Raw genomic sequence first — 21,561 nt, 5'->3', positions numbered from 1 at the left:
TGGGGGCTCAAACTTGAGTCCTTATGCATTTAAACATGCACACTCAACCAGGAATGCCATCACTTGACCCCCTGATTTAATGTTTTGATTGCTTATGGGATGTGGAGATATTTATTTGAACGTTATCCTGAGAATATTTATGTATCAGAGTTATATTTAAATTGGTAGACGGAGTGAAGCAGATTGTCTCCCTTGTCCTCAGTCAGTTGAAGATCTTCACAGAACAAAAAAACCTAACATCTCAGAAGGAAGAGACTCCTATCTTGTTGCCTTGATCAGGAACACAGGTTTTTTATTTTTTTATTTATTACTCCTAACTTTGGATTCAAATTAAATAGAAAGTCTTCTTCAGTCTCTACCCAGATAGGTCTCAGATTGCAGCCACATTATTAATTCTCTTGGGTCTCCAAGTTGCTAACTGAAGGCTCACACGCATGTGTGTGTGTGTGTGTGTGTGTGTGTGTGTGTGTACGTATGTATGTACGTATCCTTGCTAAGGTTTCAACACTCTGGGTCACCATGTTTAGACAGAAAAAGCAAACAATGGGGGGTAGGGAGGGAAACCATGGCACTGAACTGTCCTCCAGTGTGATGAGGATACAGCTCAAATCGAGGTCCCACTCATGGCAAAGCAGGCACTCTGTCCAGATGAGGGGTTTTTTTGTTTTGTTTTTTTCTGATTTTAAATATTTACATAGGACTTTGGATGCTGTTGAAATGATTTGAGTTTGTATGTGGGGGGACTGGGATGGAATTAGTATATTTTGTATGCAAGAAGGACATGAATTTTGAGATGCCACTGGTAGAATGCTGGGGACTTAATTTTATCCTCCAAATGCAAGTTTTGAAACCCTAATCCCTTATTTGGACATAGGGTTTTAGTAATTAAGCTTAAATGAAATCATGATTACAGAACCCCAATGTGTTACAATTGCTGCCCTTATACCATGAAGGAGCAGTGGTATTACTGAATCATAATGGGATTCTATTTTATTTGTTTGAGGACTTCCCAGACAGTTTTCCGGAGGAGCTGTACTAGTCTGCATTCCCACTAACAGTGTAACAAACAGAGTCCCTTTTTCTCCACAACTTCGCCAACACCTGTCATTTCCTGTTTTGTTGATGTAGGCCATTCTAACAGGTGTGAGTTGGAAGCTCAATGTAGCTTTAATTTGCATTTCTCTAATGGTAACTGCAGTTACACTATAATTTTCCAATCTTGTAAACTACTTTTAATCACAAGTAGAAATGGGTTGTAAAAAGAAAAGATGGGAGCCAGATGGTGGTGCTACCCAGTTAAGCACACAAATCACAGTGAGTGGGGATTTGGGTTCAAGCCCCTGATCCCCACCTTCATGGGGAAAGCTTCAGGAGTGGCGAAGCAAGGCAGCAGGTGTCCTTCTGTCTCTTTTCCTTTTTACCTCCTCTGCCCTCAATTTCTCTGTCTCTATTAAATCATAAATTAACTATATAATTTAAAAAATGAATGAACAGTGGTGAACATGTGAATCTCTACTAATCCTCCTGTGATTCCTTTTTAATTTTTATTGTCACTGGAGCTTTACTGCTCTGAGTTTACTTGCTTAATTAGAAAGAAAAAACAGAACAAAATTGTTTAATAATCAGGAACCTAAAGGTAAGAGTATAGCAGATGAGAGTTGGGGTCTTTATGTTGGAAGAAGCTAGGAAAACTATTTTAGGTATATTCCAAGTGCCCTATGACTTTCCTAATTTTTGCCTGAGCCTGACAGCTAACATGCAGGTGAGCTAAGAGTATTGTTTGGAAAGATGGTGTTGGAGTTGAAAACAGGACTAGAAAGTTGGATCAGGGCAGAGAGAAGCTCGTGAATCTAGGGAAAATATATAAATTCCGTTATCCGTAAACCCCATCAACCTGACCTAAGGCCCATGTCTATTCATATTTAGCACAGGAGCCTGTGTAGCCTCTGCATCCCTTTAAGTTTGAGCTCACATTATATGTTCATAGCTAGGAACATTCTAGGCTGCACTCATTTCAGGATCCATCTTCCTCAAATGGCAGAGTGTGTTGACCCAGCCTCCCTTAGGTAAGTGGGGTAATTTCTGTCATTGTTATGCTACACTGAGGGCAAGGTCCTATAGAGGCCAACAAGAGGGTTTATGTTGTTGTTCCTGAAGGAGATGACCAGCAGTGGTGGAGAGAGGGATCTGTTAGAGGTCTAGGCCTACCAGGATTCCCTGACTAGGGCCCCAGATGATGAGGTGGCCTGGTAATAAAGCAAAAAAGCTTCTTTATCCAGCTTTTGTAGTCCTTAAATGAACTGACATGGTTGTACTTAGAGTGATTGAGGCAAGTGAAATGGGAAGTAGGTAAGTAGGGTATCTAAGTCAAAGTAGAAAATATTTGATTTAGTACTTCATGGTATGTTTTCTAGGTCTTTCTACTTGCTTGCTGTACTTCTTGAGTCACTGTAGACTATTGCACACTTTTACTTTAAGGTATATGTTTTCTCCCAACTTATGGATACATGTGCACAGTTTTGCTTTATATCTTACTGCTTTTCAGCCACCAAGTTGCAGATGCTACCATAATGCCAACCTAACATCTTTGGTAGATGACTTCACCAATGTGTCCTGGAACCTTCTCTCTCCACAGTCCTGCCCCACTAGGGAAAGACAGAAACAGGCTGGGGGTATGGATTGATCTGTAAATGCCCATGTCCAGTGGAGAAGCAATTACAGAAGCCAGACCTTCTACCTTCTGTACCCAATAAAGATCTTTGGTCTATATTCCCATAGGGCTAAAGCATAGGGAATCTTCCAGTGGAAAGGAAGGGATATGGAACTCTGGTGATGGGCATTGAATTGTATGGAATTGTACCCCTCTTATCCCACAGTTGTGTCAGTATTGTTAAATCAATTAAAAAAAAGAAAAACAGAGAGACCTCGGGAGAGATGGAGAGCTTTCACAGCTCCCTTCAGTACAGGAGATGGAGGAGGATGAGTAGGCTCAAACTTAGGCTGTGAGCATGACAAAGCAGGCTCACTAATTAATCCTTCCTGGAAACCACTCCAGCAAGGAGCAGAAGGGCCCTGGGTTAGGGTGGAAATTCATGTTTCTTCCCATAGCAGAGAATGGATGTCTTCTCTGCAAAGTGGAGGGTGAAACTCTGTTTGCACTTGACCTTCTGCCAATGCCTTTGCTATTTAGGGACACTTGGTGAGGATACAAGTCTATGCCCTTTGAGGTCGGGCGGTGGCGCAGTGGGTTAAGCGCATGTGGCGCAAAGCGCAGGGACCGGCGAAAGGATCCCGGTTCGAGCCCCCGGCTCCCCACCTGCAGGGGAGTCGCTTCACAGGCGGTGAAGCAGGTCTGCAGGTGTCTATCTTTTTCTCCCCTTCTCTGTCTTCCCCTCCTCTCTCCATTTCTCTCTGTCCTATCCAACAACGAATTGCGTCAACAAGGGCAACAAAAGGGGGAAAAAATGGCCTCCAGGAGCGGTGGATTCATGGTGCAGGCACCGAGCCCAGCAATAACCCTGGAGGAGGAAAAAAAAAAAAACAAGTCTATGCTCTTCTCTCTGTTGGTTCCAGCTACATTTTCCCCTGTGGGTTTTGATCAAAATAGAACAAATATTGTCTAAAGTTCTCTGTCTTTCTTGATCCTTGGCTAGACACCACCCATTGTTACTGTAATTTTGTGTAGACTCATTGACATCTCCAGTTTGCCAACTTCTCCTACTCCAAAGGAATTCAACACTGTCCCAAGACCCATCTATATTTTTCTTTCAAACTTTCAGATTCTTCCCATATCTAGTTTATATACAGCATACAAGGTTTTGAGTTAGTGATAAGAATAAGGAAGTCACATCTAAATTTCCCTGGAAACATAAGTTCCCTACATTTGTTTTTAATTTCACTTATCCTTCTTGAGGTTTTCTGAGCCTATTGAGTCTCTAAATTTTTAGTCTTTCAGCCAAATTTGTGGTATGTCAACCACTGTTCTTTCTAATACTTTGCATCATCATTTTTCTCTTCTATCTGGAGTTCTAATATGTGTTGTATTTTTTTTTTTTAACATAGAGGCAGAGAGCGTGAAAGAGACCATCACACCAAAACTTCCTTCAATGCAGTGGGGTCCAGACAACTTTTTTTCTTCATTTTTTAAATCTGTGATGAACAGTAGATTACAAGATTGTAAGATTACAGAGTATTATTCCACATCATACTCACCATCAAAGTTCAGTATCCCCACCCTCCCAGCTCCTAAATATAACAACTTATAGTTATTCCAGATTGAACTCATTTCTCACCGAGTATGAATCATATTTCTCTTTTTAAAAAAAATATATAATAATTTTGAATTGTTTCCTGAGTGCCTTAATCTTATGTTTCAGCTACTGGATACTGCTATATATATATATATATATATGGCTGAATTTAGAGCTCAAACTCTATCTTTCCTATGATAGGCAGCAGTTGAAATGTCAGGTTCTTTTTTTTTTTTGCCTCCAGGGTTATTGCTGGAGTTTGCTACCTGCACTGCAAATCCACTGCTCCTAGAGGATATTTTTCCCATTTTGTTGCTCATCATTATTGTTGTTGTCATAGTTGTTGGATAGGACAGAGAGAAATTGAGAGAGGAGGGGAAGACAGGAGGGGAGAAAAAGATAGACACCTGCAGACCTGCTTCACCTCCTGTAAAGTGACCCCCCTACAGGTGGGGAGCGGGGAGCTTGAACCAGTATCCTTACGCAGGTCCTTGCGCTTCGCATCACATGTGCTTAACTCACTGCGCTACCGCCCTGCGGCTCCCAAATTATTCTTTTTATATGTTATGATAATAGGATTCTCTATGTATGCATGATTATTCTCTATGTATGATTCAGTACTGAGTTAGCTATATTCTAGCTGTTCACACATCCATGTAAGATAAATCTGGGCTTTTTTTTTCCCTATTTATAACCCTACACCTACCTTACTTTCTAACCAGGTAGCTTTGATAGTTTTGGGGAAGTCTTTCTTTTGATTGTTTAAGCCAGTCAGACTGAAGTCTTTTGTCTGCGCCTTTCAACCACCTCACCACTCTGACTCAACAGTTTTTGAGATAAAAAGCTGTTTCTTTTTCTCAAGTGCCCACTCCCCTATAGCTTTTTTTCTGTGTTGGTTTACTCTCCACTGCCTCCAGACAGTTATTTTACATTGTTTAATCTTTAGGAGAGAAACAGAGACTAGAGCATATCTTAGTTCTATCATACAAGTTCCCAGTGATGGGCCCTAAGCAATAAACCCACCACCCCTGATATTTTTTTTTCCCTCCCTAACCCTTCTTTCTTTCATTTGAAAGGACACAGAGAAATCAAGAGTGGAGGAGTAGGAGATAGAAATGGAGAGAGAAAGAGAGACACCTGTCACACTGCTTCCCTCACTGCTTGTGAAACTTTTCCATGTAGGTGGGGCCCGGGAACTTGAACCTGGGACTTGGTGCATGGTAACATGTGTGCTCAACCCAATCCTACACTCCAATATATATTTTTGATGTGGTCTTGTATCAGAGTTAGTAGTTTACCTAATAGTTGCCACTCTGCCTGGAAACAGGACCTCTTTTGATTTCAATAACTTCCTTTATTTATTTTATTCCCAGAGGGTTATTTGAATTAAAAGAGTTACTTGCATTTGATGAGGCAAAATTTAATATTGGATGGCAATAATTCATTGTTTTTTAACTATGATCTTCAGATGATGCAGAGAGATGAAATATGCACTTACTCGGAGAAGCAGTTTAATGGAAATGGAGTCTCACCAGGATTTATTTGTCATTTGCTTCCAGGGGTGGTTGACCTTATCTATATAAAGAACAACAACCTCCAAAGATCCCTAAAGTCTCTCATTTGCAAATCACTGAATCATGGGTCTGGAGGAAAATGTTCACATCCCCAAGAGCAAAGCAGTTAAAGCATGCATCACTCTCTGAAAATGGAAATTATACCCTTGATTTGATTAAAGGCAGAATACTAAAAGTCAAAGATTGTTAGCTTTTTCATTAGTTAGAAAGGTTCAAGGCAATGTTAGACTCACACTTAATAGCCATGAGGTGCAGTAGAGGAGACTCAAACAATTTTTGGTAAATGAAAAGATGTGATCTTTAATTCTTCTTTATCAAATTACTCATGATCAACAACCAACCAGACAGCTAATTCCTTTATCACATTCACAGCTAAAATAAGCATTCAGTAGGATTCCTTCACTACTATCATCAATCAAAATGATTGTGTGTATAATTATAATATAACATAAACTTTTCTTAAACTCAGTAGAGATTGTGGTTATATGGCAATTTTTTTTTCAACCAGAGCACTGCTCAGCTTTGGCTTATGGTGGTGTGGGGGATTGAACCAGGGACATTGAAACCTCAAAGCAAAACAGTCTCTTTGTATAGCCAATATGCTATCTACCCACAGCCCTGGCAACTTTCTTTTATCTGGCAGTTATTTTGAAAATTGATTTATTAGATGTGGATCTTTATATTTTGGTCTTAGTATCCTTACTGCAATATGCAAAACAATTAGAAGGATCTTATTCAAATGTCACTTTTGTATACAGTTGGCCAAGAGCTAGAAAGCTTCACAATCTCACTGGTCCTCAGCTTCTGTTATTTCAGTTCAGGACACAACATTTTTAGAAGAAATATTATTCAATTAAGTAGATTTTTTCCCTTGCTTTTAATATTTGAATTTACTAAAAATAGCTGCTGGGCTGTCTCCTTCACCTAGACCATTGGCAACTGAGGGTGCAGAGACTAAATGTAATCATTTAATGAGTTTCAAATTACCCAATCCAACAGTTCACTGCTATTAGGAGACAAAGGAATGCAAATAGGTGTCATTATTCCAATGAGCCACATGCTCTGTCTTCTCTAGTGGAGGACTGAATTAACAGACATTTCTGTTATTGCTTTCTGTACTTTCAAGAATTCAAACACATGTTGAAATTAACTCTCGCTTACAGAGGAATGTTTCACAGCCTGTAAGGGAAATTTCATAAAGATAATGGCATGGCTTACACTTAGAAGGGGGTACTTAAACAAACCAAAACTCTTAAGATGAGAATTATTTTTTAAATGCACTTAATTTTCATTCATTTTCTTCATGGAGCGATGCATTAAATATTTGATTAAGTCACATCTGTGTATATGAAATTGTATACTAAATTAGACAAGAGGACCTCTTTGGATATCCAGTGAATAGCAGTCAGGAAAACAGGAGTTAAATCTTTTTGAAGGGAGCAATTAGTGCATTCAGACTTTGGAACTGTGGCTCCCTTGATGTTTCCTTAAGGCTAGTGTGTATGGGTGGTCTAGGAGGCAGGGTGCGGGGTGCACCATGTATGTGTAAAGGGCTGCTGGGATTCTTGTGTCCATATTGTGTCTAGTTTAGGCTGATTACTAAACCTTGATTCCTATATAGCAGACACATTGGGTGTTTGAGGCATTCAGCTTCAGTACTCTGCTATGTGTAGAGGGGGAAAGGGGAAGCTTGAATGCACTCTCCCTGCTCCCAGGGTGATGGACTCATAGATAATGGAGTTAAATACCCTTGTACAGCTGAAAGCCATTTAGAATTCCCAGACGGGGAAACTCATCACGTGGATCATATTTTGCATTGAGTCCGGATAGATTTAAATAGAAGAGGGCAGAACAGAAGTCAAGGTAATGCACAGGCAGCAGGGGCTTAGTCAGTGGAGCTGATCAGATGCCTCTTCTTGGGGAAGGGACAAGTTGACATCACACCCAGAATGGGAAGGAGCTTAAATCCAAAAATATATTTAAAAGTTGTAGGCAGAGCAGTTGGTTCTTGTGGTACAAAGGGTAATAAGTGTTGAAATCATGGCTATGGAACTGAACACAAGAAGTGCATCTTACTGAAGCACTGGCAGTAATGAGTGCTGAGAGCAAGGCGGTGGCCAGATGTGAGAAGGAGACTTGTAGGATGGGAGGGAGACACAAGGCAGCCATGGCATCCTAATGTTAAGGTGACTTGGAAATTACTCTTTCCCAGGAGGAAATTGAAGCCAGTTGATATAGCTGCTGGCTGTGGAAAGGTAATTAGTTTATAGGGAGGTGAGGGATTGTGATGAGAGTTTCCTCCTCAAATCTGGCTGGTTGCCCTGCTTCTCAGTAATCTTCACAAGGGTTAAGGTCTTTCCTTTTCTCTCTCTGTCTCTCCTTGTGTGTGTTAGAGATAGATACATACATACATACATACATACACACATACATACGTAAATGCATACATGCATGCATGCCTCCTCTCTAGTTTTATCTCACTAAAGTTCAAACACAGAGAGCAGAAACTATTTGACTTTGCTCCTCACACCAGACATGACAGACTCCACTTCAGGTGTTCATGGGCCATTTTACCAGCAGATTGAAACCCTTCAGCACAGCTGCCTTGGTAACAGGATAGAAATATTCTTTGTTGGGGCCGAGTGGTCGCACACCTGGTTGAGTGTACGTGTTACAGTGCGCAAGGACCCAGGTTCAAGTACCCCGTCTCCACCTGGAGGGGGAAAGCTTCACAAGTGGTGAAGCAGTGCTGCAGGCGTCTCTCTCTCTCTCTCTCTCTCTCTCTCTTCCTCTCTATCCCCCCCTTCCCTTTTTGATTTCTGGCTGTATCTATCCAATAAATAAATGTAATAAATTTTTTAAAAGAAATACTTTTGTTGTCTGCATCTGCAAAGTGATTCCAGGCAAAGAAAATAGTGTGACATAATCTTACTGATCAAATTACCTGCAAAACTTAATCCAGGGTTACTGGGGAGCAGCTAATGAATCTACAGACATTAAATGTTTAACTTTAAAAATAATTTTTGGGCAGAGGTAGATAGCATAATGGTTATGCAAAGAGACTCTTGTGCCTAAGTCTCCAAAGTCCCAAGTTCAGTCCCCTACACCACCATAAACCAGAGCTGAACAGTGCTCTGGTAAAAAACAAGTGAATGAATAAAAAAAATAATATTTATTGGGGGGCAGGTGATGGTGCACCTGGTTAAACGCGCACATTACAGTGCTCAAGAGTTTGAGCTCCTGGTCCCCATCTGCAGGGGGAAAGCTTCACGAGCAATGAAGCAGGGCTATAGGTATCTCTCTGTCTCCCCCCGCCCTCTCAGTTTTTGGCTGTCTCTATACAATAAGCAAATAAAGATAATTTAAAAAAAATTTTAATATTTGTGGTTTCAAGCATTTTTTTGGGAAAAACTGTAATTCTATAATGAAATACATAATAAAAACCTTTCACTATCACCAGAAAAAAAAAATTTAAGGAAAAAACAGCTGTCAGAAGTGGTGGATTTACAGTGCCAGCACCAAGCCTCAGCAATAATTCTAGTGGCAATAAGAAAAAAAGAAATGTAGAAGAAGGTAAACAGAAGTTGTTGAAAGTTGAGTCATACTGTACATTTCCTTTATAGCAAACTCTCATTGCTTCTGGTAAGGCTTGTAAATAAGGAGGGTTTGGGTGGGTGTGTCATTACCACTTCCTGATCAGGATTTTTCTCAAAGAAGACAGGCAGGATGTGTCAGTCCAGGTGAAGGAGCCACCGTGGAAGTGATGGATTCCTGGTTCTGCTGATCTATAGGAGAATGCCTCACAGTCTGTCTCTGGAACTGTAAATTATGACAAATAATAGCACAGCCAATTGGATTGCCTCATTTACTATTGTCCCTGGCTGGGAGATTGAATGCTACACCGCTGACACAGAATGAAGAATTTAATGTCTCTAAATGCCTGAGCTGAGACAGGCACCAGCGGTCATTTATTCCCATACTTAATTTGATGAGGAGAGCGGAGCTCACAATGTTGGGGCTGTCACACAGCAAACACAGCGCCTCCTGATGTTTTTATTAATGCTGTTAACATTATGGATATTGAAGGTCATTTCATACTAATGTCTCCCTGGTGAAAAACGGGTGTTGCAGCCAAATATCCGGATGTCTCTGTGTCAGGAGAGCCTAGTGCTGCCCTGTGAAAAGCACACCCCTGTGTCACCTGAAACTTGAAAACATCAGGTCAGTTCTTTTCGAAATCATGTCAAGAACACTACTTGATATTCATCTGCAAAATGAATGAAGTATCCTTACTTGTAGAGCAAGTCTATTCCCTTTGCTAATATTTCATAGCTTGCCGGCATGTTGACTAACACTAGAATCATCTCATGAGTTCTCTTGGTTCTGATTCCGTAAGCAATCTCCTAAGAAGTTTTCCACTCCTATGACTTTTACTGATTAGGGTCACGTTAGTTATTGAGAAAGAGCATTGAGTTCACCTATTGAGTGGGGAGAACATCTAACAAAAGGTGTGCACGAGAACTAGGCAGGAAATAAGCCGGCTTTCCTGGAAGATAGAGTTCAACAAACATACAGGACTGGGGGGCTAGGCAATAGCACAGCAGGTTAAGCACATATAGCACGGAACACAAGGATCGGCGCAAAAAACCTGGTTCGAGCCCCCAGCTCCCTACCTTCAGGGAGGTCACTTTACAAGTGGTGAAGCAGGTCTGCAGGTGTCTATCTCTCCTCCTCTCTGTCTTCCCCTCTTCTCTCAATTTCTCTCTGTCCTATCCAGCAATAACAACAATGACAAGGGCAACAAAAATGGAAAATTGGCCTCCAGGAGCAGTGAATTTGTAGTGTAGACACTGAGCCCCAGCAATAACCCTAGAGAAAAAAAAAAACATACAGGACTGTTGCTTGGACCTTTCAGCTTATAGCTAGTGATGAGGCTTTGAATGACTGTGGGTAGGCACTTGGCCCCATAATCTATGGCTCCACATTCCAGTATGCTTTCCCAGGAAACACTATTGTCTCTGGGTCAGCCTTTGTAATTCATATTACGTGTTTAAGTCACATCTAGCAACCTTCACAACACAGAGCTTACTACTCAGTGGTCCTGGATGGAACCACATAGGAAGGTGACAATAGAGGAGACAGAGTGAGACAGAGACAGAAAGAGACAGAGAGGAACAAGAGACTAGAGGAAAGAGAAATGGGAGAAAACCATGGGCCTCATCAGACTATACATTGAACAGGGTCTCAAGGGTGGGTAGTTCCTAGGGTTCACTCTACTGGTAAATTTAAGACATAAGAGCGGGCTCAGGAAGGGAAGGGGGTGGTCACTTATCACTCAAGTGGTTAGTTACCTGTGTCACCAAGGCCTTTCTAAAGAGGGAACCTATCTTGATCGAGTTGTGTGGCTGGGGAAATGAAAAAGCTTGTTGTCAGCATAGACACACTAATTTCTGGGATTGCAAATGTCCTTATCACGCAGCTGCTTATCATCAGGAGAGGTCTCCCCAGTCTACAGTCTTTGGAGTCAATTCAGTTCCAATTCAAGTCTCACTGGAACGTTTTAATGAAGCCTGATGAAAGGATTCTAACACAAAAATGCATGAGTGGAGAGCCCAACATGAGGAAAGGGCAGATGTGCTTCTCCAGATGTCTGCACCTGCTGGATTCCAAGGCTGTTCTTCCCTCGGTTGCAAATTCTGCCAGATCCCATGGTCATTTCTCCCTAGGTGGCAGAGCCAGTTTGAACCTGAGACCACTCCTCAGTCACTGTTGGCACCTTTCCCATGCTTTCCCATTGCAGTGGGCTCTGCTCTAGTGCCTCTGATGTTTCCCCTTCATTCCCACATTTAAAAAAAAAATACCTTTGTATGTTTACTGAATAGAGACAGTCAGAAATCGGAGGGAAGGGGGAGATAGAGAGAGAGACTGAGAGACACCTACAGCAGCACTGTTTCACCACTCACAAAGCTTTTCCCCTGCAGGTGGGAACTGGGGACTCAAACTCAGGTCCTAATATGTTATAACACCTGCACTCAACCAGGTGCACCGCCACCCAGCCTCTCTCCACAATTTAAATTTTTTAAAAATTTGTTTCACTTTATTGTTTCAGTTTATTATTATTATTATTACTTATCACAGGGGCTCAGTGCTAGCACCATGAATCCACTTCTACCATTGGCAATTTTTTCCCTTTTGTTTTTCTATCATATTTGACAGAACAGAGAGAAAATGAGAGGGATGTGGAGGTAGAGAGAGAGAGACACCTAGAGACCCCTTTTACTGTGTTCCCCCTGCAGGTGGAGAGTGGGGACTCGAACCTGGGTTCTTGCACATGGTGATAATGTGTGCTTAACAGGATGCACCACTGCCAGGCCCTACAATACAGTTGTTGATCTCTCATCTCCCAATAAGAGGTTTTTAGGTGCTCTGTCAACCCAGATCCTCTTGCTCCATCATACATCAGGACCCCAGCATCCCTCTTTTTCATCCCTCTCCTGCCTTTCCCAAAGTCTTTTGTTTTGGTACAATACACCACACCCAGTCCAAGTTTAACTTATATTTTCCCTTGCTGTCTTTGCTTCTGAAGTTCCATCTATGAGTAAACATTGGATTTGGACCTTCTCTTTCTAGCTTATCTCACTCAACATGATACCTTCAAGTTCTGCCCAAGATATGACAAAATCAATGACTTGATCACTCCCCACATTCTGCATCTGGCAACTCCCTGGGACTTGAGACCCTGCTCTCTAGACCCCACCAGCACTCACTCCCATTCCCATCTTACAAAGTAATATCTCTGTGCTGGTGAGTCCCACCCAGAACCATTCATGCTGTGAGTCACCCACTTCCTGCTCAACATCTATGGGCCCCTCAGCACTGAACTACCAACTTTCCCAGCAGGAGTCAGAGCCTTCCAGAATCTTCATTCACTTAGTAAGTGCATACTCAGCCTAGTCACCGTGTCTTCCTCACACTGCTCCTAACTGGTCTGTTAGCTGATTGGGTGAGTTCCCCCTTTAAAATGCACCTTCAGTGGCGCTGGGCAGTAGCACACAGGTTGAGTGCAGACATAATCATAGGTAAGGACCTAGGTTTGAGGCACTACTCCCCACCTGCAGGGAGGATGCTTCATGAGTAGTGAAGCAGGTCTACAGGTGTATCTCTTTCTTCTTCTCTGTCTCCCCCTCCCATCTCAATTTCTATGTGTCCTATCAAATAAAAAATAGCAAAGAAAAAAGGAAGGGGGGGAGCTGCTAGGAGCAGTGGATTCATAGTGCAGGCATCAAGCTCTGACGATAAACTTGATGGCAATAAAAAAAATGTGGAAAATATTTTTTTTAAAAATGCACCCCCAATTTCTCCTCTTTACTCCACTTCCTAACTATCATCTTCTACCTCTACTGTTTAATCTTGCCCAAGTCATCTCCCCTTTTTATCCCTTGTCTACCTGTATTGTATTCTTATTTTTTTTTATTTCCTGTATTACATTTTATTCTCATGTCTCAGCCACAGTGATCTTATTAAATTGAGAGTAAAATCCTTAAAGTGCCCATGAGGCACTGTCCTTCATGTTCAGTCATACTGCATGCCTTGCTTCTTGGGCATTGGAAGTGTCTGATTGCCTGCCTCAGGGCCTTTGCACTTGCAGTGCCTTTCCTGGGGTGTCCTTCCTTCTGACAGCCACTGGGCCAGCTCCTGCACATCCCTTGGGTCTCTTCCATTGGACCACTCCACTCCCACTCATTCCATTGCAAACTGTCTCCTCCTGCTTCAGAGCTTGTGTTTTTCCACCACACTTAACTTCCACCTCTCAACAGTGCCTGCTTTCTAGCTACCTCTTTTCTTCTTGAGGAGCGTGTCTTCTGTTTGTCTGTCCTTCATCTGCCTCTTCTAGTTCCTATTGTTACTGTTAAAAGTTATCACAAACTTAGTTGTTTGTCTAACACCACATGTATTAACTAACCATATGGGGGTATCTTTATTTTGCAGTATGTCGCATATCACCTGTCCATCATTTGCATTCATCATTTCCATTAAGTTTACACAATGTTATGTGTCAGTTTCATCTTAATAAAGTTGGGAAAAAATTCAAGCAACACACAAAATTACCCCCACAACTTTACAGATTGGAAATCCAGTAGATTGTCTTGTTTCTCTGCAGGGAGTCTTCTAGCATGTTCTATACACAGCAAGAAGCAGAAATGCTTGTCTGAGCACTCAGACCTTTAGCAGTGGGAAGGACCAGCCTAGGGTAGTATCTACTTTGGTCTGGTAGTACACACTGTCCCGGTTGCTTAACTTTGACTTTCCAAACATTCCAATCATGTCTCTCTCCTATTTCTCTCAGAAATATCTAGAGCAAGTCCACGTGCATACTACTTTATATTCTTCCTCTCCTCCTCCATACAGATGCGTACCCTAACTCTGAAGTCATCTACGTGTGGACCAATGACACCACCAAGTCAGTGGTGGTGGCAGAAGATGGTTCCAGGCTGAACCAGTACCACCTGATGGGACATACAGTAGGCACGGAGAACATCAGCACCAGCACAGGTGAGACCCGCACAAACACCAGGGCCCCCAAAGCTCGGTAGGGTGGGCACACCTCATCCTGTCCAGATCCCTTGGGGCATGACAGAGCTGGGCACAGGGAGCACAGTGCATCTGTGAACATACCTCCCTCCCTGTAGCTGAATTCAGAGGCACCGGCTTGCAGCAGCATTACTATGAGCCACTAATCTGTGGTGCATTTACCTCCACGTGAGCGGGTCACTGCTTACATAACATTGCCCTGCCCTGGCTCTGAGATGCAGAACAGAGGGAATGGGTTTCTTGCAGATTACTTCTGTTTACTCACTCCCTTACCTCCTGCTTGGACCACTTCAGACATTTCCCTGGAGTTGCATTTTGCAAGCTGCAAACAAGCAGCATAGTGACAGACCAAGCAAGCAGGTACCCACTTGTAGCAGAGCTGATTCCAGTGACACCAAGGGTGAAGAACCTGCCTCCCATAGCAGTCTCCACACAGATGAAGAACCTGCCTCCCATAGCAGTCTCCACACAGATGAAGAACCTGCCTCCCATAGCAGTCTCCACACAGGACAAGACCTATTGCAGAGTGAAGTGTTTATAGCAGCCTATGCAAGCCGAGTAGTTCCTAGTATCTTTTGCATTTATCACACATTAGGCCATTGCAGAGGTCACATCACCATAGCAGCAGCCTTAAGAAGCAGGCATTGCTACTCTGGTGTCACGTAGACTGAACACAGAGCTTTAAAGATGTGACCAAAGCCACAGCACTGGGAGAGCTTGTGTGGTAGTGCATGCTAGTATTTTTTTTCTTTCTCTTTCTTCGTTCCTTTCTTTATTTCTCTCTGCTTTTCTTTGTTCCCTCCCATTTTCTTTCTCTTTCCTTCTTTATTTTCTTTCTTTCTTCTTTACTTTTTCTCTTTCTTTTCTTTTATTTTTTTTATTGGTTTATAGTTGACAGTAAAATACAATAGTTGGTATATCTGTAACATTTCTCCGTTTTCTATATAACATTAACTCCCCACCTACATCCTCCTTTGCCATCATTTCCAGGACCTGAACACCACCCCTACCTCAAGGTCCTTTAATTTGGTGAAATATACCAACTTCTGCTTTTTTTTTTTTTTCCAAGTTCTGCTTTTTTTTTCATTTTGTTTTTATTTTTTAACTTTTGTCCATGAATGAGATCACCCCATATTCATCTTCTCTTTTCTGACTTATCTGAATTAACATGACATCTTCAAGCTCCATCCAAGATGAGATGAAGAAGGTGAATTCACTATTTTTTTATTATTATTATTATTATTTTTTTCCCCTCCAGGGTTATTGCTGGGCTTGGTGCCTGCACCATGAATCCTCTGCTCCTGGAGGCCATTTTTCCCCCTTTTTGTTGCCGCCTCGTTGTGGTTATTATTGCCATTGTTGACGTTGCTTTGTTGTTGGATAGGACAGAGAGAAATGGAGAGAGGAGGGGAAGACAGAGAGGGGGAGAGAAAGATAGACACCTGCAGACCTGCTTCACCGCCCGTGAAGCGACTCCCCTGCAGGTGGGGAGCCGGGGGCTCGAACCGGGATCCTTACGCCGGTCCCTGCGCTTTGCGCCACGTGCGCTTAACCCACTGCGCTATTTTTAATAGCTGAGTAGTATTCCATTGTGTGTGTGTGTGTGTGTGTGTGTGTGTGTGTGTGTGTGTGTGTGTGTGTATGTGTGTATATCCACAACTTACTCAGCCACTCATCTGTTGTTGGACACCAGGGTTGCTTCCAAGTTTTGAATATTGCAAATTGAACATAGGCATACACAGGTCTTTTTGGATGGGTCTCCTCTCTTTCTTTTGTAACCAGGGTTATTACTGGGACTCAGTGCCTGCCTACCTCCACTACTCCGGATGGCAATACCAGAAATTGGTCTAGGTATTCTGGGCAGGATACAAAAGGAACAAAATGTTTTTACCATCTTGAGCCTGCCAAGTGTGTCATGGAGCCTAGCCCTGGCCATCAGGGTCATGTGCAGGCTATGAATGGGGAGGGGATTTCAGGGCTCCAAAGTTTCCACATTGTAGAAAAGTGTTCTGAGGGAAGGGATGTGTCCTAAAGACAGCACAAGGTCTAAAGCTTCCCCCAGATGCCCACACTGGGAGCTCTGGCTAGTGTTGCTCTGACCCCAAAGCCACATTCTGAGCTAGCAGAAAGCCCAAATGAGCATTGAGTGCCACAGCCATGCACACAGGTGCTCCAAACCAGCCCCTGGAACCACTATGGGCATTCCGGGGGAGACGGGAGAGAGCCAGGGAGGACTAGGAAAACCGGATTATACTATGGTCATCACACTAAAGGGAAAAGAAGAGGAAGTAGGTGTAATATTATGAGAACAAGTAAGATTGGCTGGTGTGAAACTGAACAAGTAAAAGTGAATAAGGTTGTTGGCAAATTTTCAGGTAAATAATTATGATGCTTGGGACCAGGCTGTGGTAAATCATGTAAAACACACACTTTACCATGCTCAGAGACTCAGGTTCAAGCCTCCCATTTGTACCTGGAATTGGGGAAGCATCACAAGTTGGGGGAGCAGTGTTGCAGGTGGCTCTCTTTCTCTTGAAACCTCCCTTCTCTATATCAAAAGGAAAGAAAAAGGGGAAAAAATGCCCAGAAATGGTGGGTTCATAGTACAGGCACCAAGCCCCAGAGACAACTCTGATGGTAAAAAAATAAAGAATTTGATGCTAATTGAGACTGCTATGTTTTCTCAAATAGTTCTTTAAAGCTGTAAGTTTTATTCATATAGTTATTTTAAAGATCCTTAATGGCCAGGAACTGGTGCTCCTGCTTGAGTATACATGTCACCATGAACAAGGACCCAGATTCAAGCACCTGTGCCCACCTGCGAGGGAGAAGCATCACAATTGATGAAGTGATACTGCAGGTGTCTCTCTCTCCCTACATCCCCTCCCCTTCTTAATTGTTTATCTGTCCTATTAAATAAAGAAAGAAATAAAGTAGAAAGTGGCCCCTGGGATCAATGGATTGGTTGTGCAGGCACTGAACCCCAGAGAAAATCCTAGAGGCAATAAAAAAAAATAAATTAAAAAATTCTTAACTTAGCTTCTGCCCCTGTTTCACTCTGAAGAGGTGGTCTTTCTGTTTTAAAGATTACCTGGGGAGTCAGGTGGTAGCGCAGCGAGTTAAGTGTAGGTGGCACAAAGCGCAAGGATCCTGCTTGAGCCCCTGGCTCCCCACCTGCAGGGGAGTCACTTCACAAGCGGTGAAGCAGGTCTGTAGGTGTCTTTCTCTCCCCCTCTGTCTTCCCCCCATCTCTCCATTTCTCTGTCCTATCCAACAACAACAACGACATCAATAACTACAACAATAAAACAACAAGGGCAACAAGAGGGAATAAGTAAATAAGTATTAAAACAAAATTACGGGAGTCGTGCGGTGCCGCAGTGGGTTAAGCGCACATGGCGCAAAGCTCAGGGACCGGCGTAAGGATCCCTGTTCAAGCCCCGGCTCCCCACCTGCAGGGGAGTCGCTTCACGGGCGGTGAAGCAGGTCTGCAGGTGTCTATCTTTCTCTCCCCTCTCTCTCTGTCTTCCCCTCCTCTCTCCATTTCTCTCTGTCCTATCCAACAACAAAGCAACGTCAACAAAGGCAATAATAACCGCAACGAGGCTGCAACAACTAGGGCAACAAAAAGGGGAAAAAATGGCCTCCAGGAGCGGTGGATTCATGGTGCAGGCACCAAGCCCAGCAATAACCCTGGAGGAAAAAAAAAATTACCTGATATTGCTACCCCCAGGTGAAAAATGTAGCTTAATGAGAATAATACAAAGAAATGAAAATTTGGAGAATAATTCCAAACTCAATCACAAGATATAAAGGTATAAAGGAAGGACATTTCACTACTTCTCAGATGTAAAGGGCAGTCAGATCAGATGGCTAAGAAGACCCAGTCCTAGGGGCCAGGTGGTGGTGCACTTGGTTGAATGCATGTATTACATGGTTATGACACAAGGACCCAGGTTCAAGTTATGGTCCCCACCTGTAGGAGGAAAGCTTCACGAGTGGTAAAGCAGTGCTGCAGGTCTCTCTCTGTCTTTCTATCCCCCCCCCTCTCAATTTCTGGCTATCTCTATCCAATAAATAAATAAAGATAAGAAAAATAGAAGACCCAATCCTTATTGGTAAAGCTTCCCCTCCTCTATCCCTGATTCTTTCTCTTTCCATGGAGCCCCAAGCTTCTGTCATTTACTCTCACTTACCTTGGGACTGTGGGCAAGGGTGATATGCACTGCTTATGTGTCTAAAGGCACAGCTGAGAAGTGGGGTCTCCTTTGCGGTCAGAGATGTAATCACGTGTTCTCGGTTTTTTTTTTTCTGTCTCCTGTGTACGGTATGTTGTGAGGAAGGTACGGTACCTAGGGACATGACTGCAGCTGGCCTCACTAAGCTCTTGGCTCTGCTTCCAATATCAAGCATTGGGACTGTCTCCAGCCTCAGACATACCAGTACTCTGCATAAGCAGCCAAAAGACCACCTCCCAAATAGGTGACCCCATCTGGGCTCTACATTGGAGTTTGGGGAACAGGGGTACAGCTTCTCTCCCCACAGGTTAGCCTGGTTCTCCAGTCATGGCACTTAAACTCTACAGTTTCATCAAGGAACTCTGCTCTTTGGATCAGTTGGAATTTGTCTCTAAATCCCAGAACATTCTCTCCATCTCCCTAAAGAGATGCAGATTCAAGGATCCAAGGAAATCTCCACCCTCAAGAACCCCCCAACATCTCCCATTCTTTCCCCCATCACACCTGAGCTGCTGATTCTCTTACCAGTTCACTATCAGTACTGCGTCATTCTCGGCGATGAAAGGGAGATCTCCACGTGCCTCCCACATAGCCAAGCAGATCCACAAAAGGCACTGGGGCATCGTCACAGAATGTCCTTGTCCCCAGAGTATAGAAGACACTTGTCTCTCTGTTGATAGGGTACAAGGGGAGCTGCTTGTCCGTTGCCCTGGGAAGCTTCTCCTTGCTGAGTGTGAAGCCTGTCCAGCGTGATGATCCCTGCTCCTTCCAACCTTCTTCCTCAGCTAGAAATAGGAAGGATATTGTCCACCCACAGTGAGGCTCTGATGACCCACATTATGTCTGGAGAAGCTAAATCCTGGAATTCTAATAGCAGTAGCAGCAGGGGATGTGAGGAGCACAGATTGTGACCTGGGATTAGGGAAAACACACAAATCTGATTTCCCCCCAGTGGTCAGGGGGATAAAAACATCTGTCAGCAAAGTTTCTTCAAAGACTGGGCTAAAAGATTCAGAAAATTACCTTTATGAAATTCAAGCATCCTCCTCTCTTTTTTACTCCACTCAACAGGTACAAAGAAATACTGGTCCATTGGGGAAGGGGAAGGAAGTAAATTTCCCAGTACCTCCTCTGACCCAGGGGACAGAAATCACTAAAATATGAACATCAGATGTTAATTGCTTTCCCATGCTCCATTGCAGGGGAATACACCATCATGACTGCTCACTTTCATCTAAAAAGGAAGATTGGTTACTTTGTCATTCAGACCTACCTTCCATGCATAATGACCGTCATCTTGTCACAGGTGTCTTTTTGGCTGAACCGAGAATCTGTCCCAGCCAGGACAGTATTTGGTAAGTGTCCCCAGGCCAGGCCTGGACACCAGAGTTGTGTCTGCTTCTAACCATCCCTAAACAACAGCCTCTGACCTTTTGGTGCTGCCTATCTGTTCTGTAATCTGGAGATTACAATCAAATGGAGCAGTTAGTTAAGAATTCAGTGTACGGAAGTCTGGCGGTAGCACAGCGGGTTAAGCGCATGTGGCACAAAGCACAAGGACGGGCGCAAGGATCCCGGCTCGAGCCCCCCTCCCCACCTGCAGGGGAGTCGCTTCACAGGTGGCGAAACAGGTCTGCAGGTATTTGTTTTTCTCTCCCAGTCTCTGTTTTCCCTCCTCTCTCCATTTCTTTCTGTCTTATCAAACAACGATGACATCAATAACAACAATAACTACAACAACAATAAAAAGACAACAAGGGCAACAAAAGGGGAAATAAATAAATAAATAAAAAGAAAGAATTAAGTGTAAGAAGTTGGGTGGTAGCGCAATGGGTTAAGCGCACATGGCGCTAAGAGCTGGGACCAGTGTGAGGATCCCGGTTTGAGCCCCTGGCTCCCCACCTGAAGGGGCATCGCTTCGCAAGCGGTGAAGCAGGTCTGCAGGTGTCTATCTTTCTCTCCTCCTCTCTGCCATTCCCTTCTCTATTTCTCTTTGTCCTATCCAACAACAATGACATCAATAACAACAATAATAACTGCAACAAAAGGGGAAAGAAAGGCCTCCAGGAGCAGTGGATTCATAGTGCAGGCACCGAGCTCCAGCAATAACCCTGGAGAAAAAAAGAAAAAATTCAGTGTTGGGGTTTAAGATAGAAGATTACTCTCTGAAGGAGGGAAAGTTCTGGAATCATGCATGGTCTATGTGATCATTGTTTTGGGGCCAAAGACCCTTTAAAAATTCTGAAGTTGCCAGCACATCTGTCTTCTTTAAAGTTTCAGTTTTGTGTTTTTATAGTTATCAGAAAGTAATACTTTGTACTTCCGTAGACAGTATTCTTTTTTTTCTCAAACAACAGCAACCTTTAAAAAAATTTTTATTATTTATTTACTTATTTTAATCTCTTTTTTGTTTTTTATTAGTAACGAGGAAACACTGACAGAACCATAGGATAAGAGGGGCACAAATCCACACAATTTCCACCACCAGAACTCCATATTCTATCCCTTCTCCAGATAGCTTTCCTAGTCTTTATCCCTCTGGGAGTATGGACCAGGGTCATTATGGGATATAGGTGGAAGGTCTGGCTTCTGTAATTGCTTCCCCACTGAACGTGGGCATTGGCAGGTGGGTCCATACTCCCACCCTGTCTCTCTCTTTCCCTAGTGGGGCAGAGCTCTGGGGAAGTGGAGCTCCAGGACACATTGGTGGAGTCATCTGTCCAGGGAATTCTGGTTGGCATCGTGCTAGCATCTGGAACCTGGTGGCCTCCCCCGAGAATCCCAGGTTGAAAACTACTTCCTTTTGGAGCTCACACCAGGTGTTGTTTCCAAGCTGCCATCTTGACTCCATCCTCATTTACTTATTGGATAGAGACAGAGGAGAGGAAGAGGAGATAGAGAGGTGCT

General features: G+C 43.2%; 1 protein-coding gene across 2 annotated transcripts in view; it reads left to right on the top strand.

Moving 5' to 3' along the window:
- The window catches only part of GABRA5 (gamma-aminobutyric acid type A receptor subunit alpha5), a 111,130-nt gene that overhangs the window by 77,174 nt on the left and 12,395 nt on the right, over positions 1-21,561 (top strand). For both annotated transcript variants that reach the window (XM_007526463.3, XM_060179250.1), the window contains 2 exons: positions 14,234-14,377; positions 19,857-20,009. In XM_007526463.3, coding sequence (XP_007526525.2) covers positions 14,234-14,377; positions 19,857-20,009 — 297 coding nt within the window. The remainder of the gene's footprint in view (positions 1-14,233; positions 14,378-19,856; positions 20,010-21,561) is intronic.

This window comes from Erinaceus europaeus, chromosome 20 (assembly GCF_950295315.1).
Source record: "Erinaceus europaeus chromosome 20, mEriEur2.1, whole genome shotgun sequence".
Taxonomy (NCBI): Eukaryota; Metazoa; Chordata; class Mammalia; order Eulipotyphla; family Erinaceidae; genus Erinaceus; species Erinaceus europaeus.
This window is presented reverse-complemented; position numbering and strand designations above follow the sequence as displayed.